The 5,466-nt window shown below is 52.9% G+C and overlaps 1 protein-coding gene across 1 annotated transcript; it reads left to right on the forward strand.

The window, feature by feature from the left end:
- The first annotated feature begins 1,754 nt into the window (after positions 1-1,754).
- ZIC1 (Zic family member 1) lies at positions 1,755-5,051 on the forward strand. Its single transcript, XM_075004169.1, has 3 exons — positions 1,755-2,730; positions 3,782-3,945; positions 4,677-5,051. Exons 1-3 carry the CDS (start codon positions 1,755-1,757, stop codon positions 4,872-4,874), a joined length of 1,338 nt encoding a protein of 445 aa, XP_074860270.1. The 3' UTR covers positions 4,875-5,051.
- Positions 5,052-5,466: the final 415 nt, after the last annotated feature.

Raw genomic sequence — 5,466 nt, forward strand, 5'->3', positions numbered from 1 at the left:
TCAACAACAAAGACGCCGCCTGCTTTTTCCACCGTCCTGGTGTGGCAAGTTGAGGAATTTCAATAACTGTGACAAGGGTGACTGATTTGCGAACTAGAAAAGGTTTGAATGTCAGAAAATTTACATTGCTCCTATCTACCGAGAATTTTAAATAAATAAAAAAAAAAAGTCTCCGGGAGCTTCATGCAGCACAGAAGAAACAATGTAGCTTTGGGAAAATTTACAGTTTTACCTGAATGAAAAAGATCCCGCGGGGGGGGGGGGGAGTGAAAAAAAAAAAGGAAAGAAAACCAAATAAGGGAGGGGGAGACAACAATAAAAAGTAGAAAGTTAAGAGTTCTCACCCACCTGCGTTTTGATGGGTGCAGAAAACAAGAGTTATTTGCGAAAACTGACGGACTGATAGACTCAGTTACACAGCGAAATCACGCCTGCCGTTTAAAATCAAAATCGAAAGCAATCAGCAGATAGTCTGGAGAGCTTCCATTACAAACAAGGAGAAAACCCAACTTCAAAAGAAGCAAGTCACAAAAGGGGCTTCCCTTCTCAACCCCGAAAAAGTTGTTCAGCGTTGTTAAAAAAAATCAGGAAATCATTGTGATCATGATTAGGATGGGGGGGGGGAGAAACAACAACGAGAAGAGGAATAACCGAGGCTGGGGTTATTTTAACCCCCCTCCCCCAACAAAGATACGTTTGGAATATTTGCGTGCAAAAAAATCCTGGGCTTGATAAAAAAAAAACAAAACAAACAAAAAACAACAAAAAAAGTTGCTACTCCTGGAAACCCTGTTTGTCAAAAGGGATGTCACAGCGCTTCACAGTGCCTGGGATTGATGAGCCGCCCGAGCCAATCAGGGCAGAGCTGAGGCTTTGCGCGCCCTTAGTTGGAGAAGAAGGGGGGAGTTGCACGGCGAGGGGGGAGTCGCGGGGCACCAATGATCTCCCACGTCCGCCTTGACGTCGCTCCTCCCCTTCTCCCATTCATCAAGGTTGGGGGGGGGGGGACGGTGTCGTCTTTTCAATTCATTTATCTGCAGGAATGATTGCCGCTATCAGTCTCGCGTTCACCGCCCGGCTGAGGAGGTGAAAGTTTCTCCCCAGGAAGATAAACCGCAAAAGACAATATTGTGCCTGATTTGCGCCTTTTTTTTTTTTTTTTTTTTTGCAAAAGCGGAAAAAAAAAGGGGGTTAAAAAAAAAAAAGAGCCCAGCAGCAGCCGCAGCAGCGAGCGAGGGAGAGCGGGCGAAGGAGAGAGCGGGCGCCGCGCGGCCAGGAGAGAAAAAGCCCCGGCCACTTCGCCGCCTTCCCAGCGCTGAAAAGAACTGACCGGAGCCGACTTGTTGTTGGTTTTTTCTTTGTTTTTCGCTTTTTGCTTTTTTCCGCGCGCGTTGTGCGGGGCGTTGGCCGGTCTCTCCCCGTTCCTCGCCCCCGGTCGCTTTTTCCCACCCCCCCGGCCTCCCTCCCCGCCTCCAGCCGCCCCGACCAGTCTCCCTCCGCCAGAGCAGGGGGCTGGGGGCGCCTCGGCCCGGGCCGCATTCCCCGCCTTTGCTGCAGTCCCGGGCACCTGCGCGCTCGCCCCGCTTCTGGGTCCCTCCTCGGGGCGCCCATGCCGACGGGGACCTGCTGGAGGCGGCTGCTCCGCGGGTGATTGCCGCTCACTTGCCGGAGAGGCTGGTCCCGCCGCCGCCGCTGCTCCGCGCTGCTTGGCTGGTTGCTCTGCCCGCCCGGGTGGCCGCGCCGAGAGTGGGAAGATGCTGCTGGATGCCGGCCCGCAGTATCCCGCCATAGGAGTCACTACCTTCGGCTCCTCTCGCCACCACTCCGCCGGCGATGTCACGGAGCGGGAAGTGGGGCTGGGGATCAACCCCTTCGCCGACGGCATGGGCGCCTTTAAAATCAACCCCAGCACGCACGAGCTGGCCTCGGCCGGCCAGACCGCCTTCACCTCGCAGGCTCCCGGCTACGCGGCGGCGGCGCTGGGGCACCACCACCACCCGGGCCATGTCAGCTCCTACTCCAGCGCAGCCTTCAACTCCACCCGGGACTTTCTGTTCCGCAACCGGGGCTTCGGCGAGGCGGCGGCGGCCAGCGCCCAGCACAGCCTCTTCGCTTCGGCCGCCGGCGGCTTCGCCGGCCCCCACGGACACACCGATGCCGCGGGCCACCTCCTTTTCCCGGGGCTTCACGAGCAAGCGGCGAGCCACGCTTCCCCCAACGTGGTGAACGGGCAGATGCGCCTGGGCTTCTCCGGAGACATGTACGGGAGGCCGGATCAGTACGGCCAGGTCACCAGCCCCCGGTCCGAGCACTACGCGTCCACCCAGCTGCACGGCTACGGCCACATGAACATGAACATGGCAGCCCACCACGGGGCAGGGGCCTTCTTTCGCTACATGAGGCAGCCCATCAAGCAGGAACTCATCTGTAAGTGGATTGAGCCCGAGCAGTTGTCAAACCCCAAAAAGTCCTGCAACAAAACTTTCAGCACCATGCACGAACTGGTGACTCATGTCACGGTGGAGCACGTTGGAGGACCCGAGCAGTCCAATCACATATGTTTCTGGGAAGAGTGTCCGAGAGAGGGGAAACCCTTCAAGGCCAAATACAAACTTGTAAATCACATCAGAGTCCACACAGGTGAAAAACCCTTCCCCTGCCCGTTCCCCGGCTGCGGGAAAGTCTTTGCTAGATCAGAAAACCTCAAAATACACAAAAGAACTCACACAGGTACAGTACCCTTCTCTTTGGCTTTCTTTCTGCAAATAAAAGAGCCGAGCTTTCCCAACCGAGTGCTGCCGAGAAGACAGAAAAATAACTGCTGGGGGTGGGTGGGGGGGGCAGGGGGAAACATGGGATGTGGTGACTTGCTTTCTGCAAAAACTGCATGCACAATATACCAGAGGACTTTTTAAAAGAGGCGGCGGGAGAGATTAATTTCAAAATCAGCTCACGAGCAAAATTATCCCCCCCCAACCTTTATTAAAAAGAGCGAGCCAGCTAATTTGCTGCAGAAATACAGCAGCGGGAAAAAATCGCAGCAACCTGACTTGTTAAATTTATAGGTTTTAATTAATTGGTCGTCGGCAGTTTTGACGGTCTTGCAATGCGAAATTGTGCTGAACACACAGTCAGCCAATTCCTCTTCCCCTTTGTAATGCATGTATCTGTAAATATTGAATTACACTGAGTAATTTTAAGTAATCTGAACCTAAAATGTTAATCTATTATTGTAGTATTAAAAAAAATCAGCTGGGGTCATTCAGAACGGCCGCGATCCCAATATGTATAAATTAATAAATATGCATCTCCTCCTGCTTCTACTGATACGCTTTTTTCAAATAATAGGAAGTGGGATTTCTTAAGATTTTTTTCCAGGCAACGTTGGTAGCATTTTATCCAACGTATGGCTGGGTGTGGGGTGGGTAGGCAAAATATCCCGAGAAAGAGCCTGAAATGCATAAACTAGCCACCCAGGCTTGCAGGTCGCCTTGTAAAGAGCGAGATCTGCCCGGAGCTGGGAAGGGAAAACGAAACTCCCCTAGAAAGAATCCAAATAGTTTGCCAGGCAAACTTCTTGGGAGTCTGCCGTGCACGCGGGCGGAAAGCTTCTGCAAAACTGAAAGGAAACAGAGCTCTGGGATTCGGCGTTTTCAAGTTGCAAAGTTCCCAGGAATTACATTTCTCCAGCCCCAGCGGGCCGGTAATTGAGTCCTAAAAATAATCCTGACTGATGGTGGAAAGCGCGGGGTCTCTAATCGGGTCGTTTTTTCTGCACTAGGTGAAAAGCCATTTAAGTGTGAATTCGAGGGCTGTGACAGGCGCTTTGCCAATAGCAGCGACCGCAAAAAGCATATGCATGTGCACACGTCTGACAAACCCTATCTCTGCAAAATGTGCGACAAGTCCTACACACACCCGAGCTCCCTCCGCAAACACATGAAGGTAAATGGACCTTGCGTTGTGTTCTGTGGTCTTCCCGCGCCCTTACTCCTGACGTTTCAGGGCCGCTCTACCCTTGCACAGAGAGGCCGGGGGACTTCAGAGGGTGAAACGTGCGGCGTGTCTGTGCGTCTGTCCGGGTGCAAAGGAGCGCGTTGCCCGAGGACCTCCGGGCAGGCCATGGGAAAAGAGCGGGGCAGCCTGGCCGCGGGGGGTTTACCGGAGAGAGGTTTAACAACCCCTGTTGGTTTTGCTCCAGGGCAGGCGGGCGGTGCTGGACTGTGCCTGATCTCGGTTATTTACGTTGTAAGCGTCTTACAATGGGGTGGCCCGGGCAGGCGCTCTGCAGCCCCGGGCCCGGGGAAGGAACGCAGGCAGGGCGGCTCCGGGTTTCTTTTCACTCCGGATCTAGCGGACCCGTTGCCTTTTGTGTCCCAGGGCCGCGGGTGCCTGGCGAGCGGAGGGAGCGGCGGAGATCTGGAAAGCGGCTGTTCGTGGGAGCCCAGCGACCTGCAGTTTTAGCGGCGCGAGGTTTCCCTCCGGACTTGGCTTTCCGATTCCCAGCGTTTCAAGGCTAACTTGGGGTTTCGGAGCAGAGGTTTAGTGTGCTGGGGTGGGGGTGGGGGTGGGGGGGTAGAATGGGGGATGGGTTTTAGGCTTCCATATTGTTACACTTAAAAACGATTGAACCCGTCCCTTTGTGTTATCTATTTACGTGCTTATTTATTTTGCAGGTCCATGAGTCATCCACCCAGGGGTCCCAGCCTTCTCCCGCCGCCAGCTCAGGCTATGAATCCTCAACGCCCCCAACGATCGTGTCTCCATCTACAGAAAACCAGACCACAAGCTCCTTATCCCCCTCCTCCTCAGCAGTCCATCACACGTCCAGCCACAGCACGCTTACATCAAATTTTAACGAATGGTACGTTTAAAACAAAACCACAAACACAGAAACAAAGCCTATTTAAAAGACTCCAAAATTAATGAACACTTCCAAGGCAGAATCAGTACACACCCACACAAACACACACCCACACCCACAAAGCTGCCGGTAGACCCAGGAGCGAGTAACACGAAGCATCATTTTCTGTTCTCTTTTGCTTTGGTTTGTTCTGGCTTGTTCTGAGGTTGGTAGGATGCATGAGCGGACCAGGCTACCAGGCCGACCGTGTAAGGCTCTGCTGGAACCACTGATTAGAGGTCTCCAACTGCATGTCTCCTTGGGCAGCGGTTTTTTTTAATGTAAATACAGAATTATTAGCTAAAAATGTACTGTTTGATTTTGTAAATAGTCATATCGCAAGTTGAATAAGGGGCTCTGTGGAAATGTGGTCTTTGCATATATGTGAGGGGAGGGGGGCGAGGGTGGGGGAGACGGAGGCGGGAGGTGGGGGGGGAGAGGGAAGAGGTAGAAATTCAATTATTTGTACTGAATGGCAAGAATGTTCTAGTAAATGTGTACCAAAATGTGAATTACTTTGTATGATTACAGTCTAAACGTCGATCTAACAGAATATTATTGGT

This window comes from Carettochelys insculpta, chromosome 10 (genome assembly GCF_033958435.1).
Source record: "Carettochelys insculpta isolate YL-2023 chromosome 10, ASM3395843v1, whole genome shotgun sequence".
Classification (NCBI taxonomy): Eukaryota; Metazoa; Chordata; order Testudines; family Carettochelyidae; genus Carettochelys; species Carettochelys insculpta.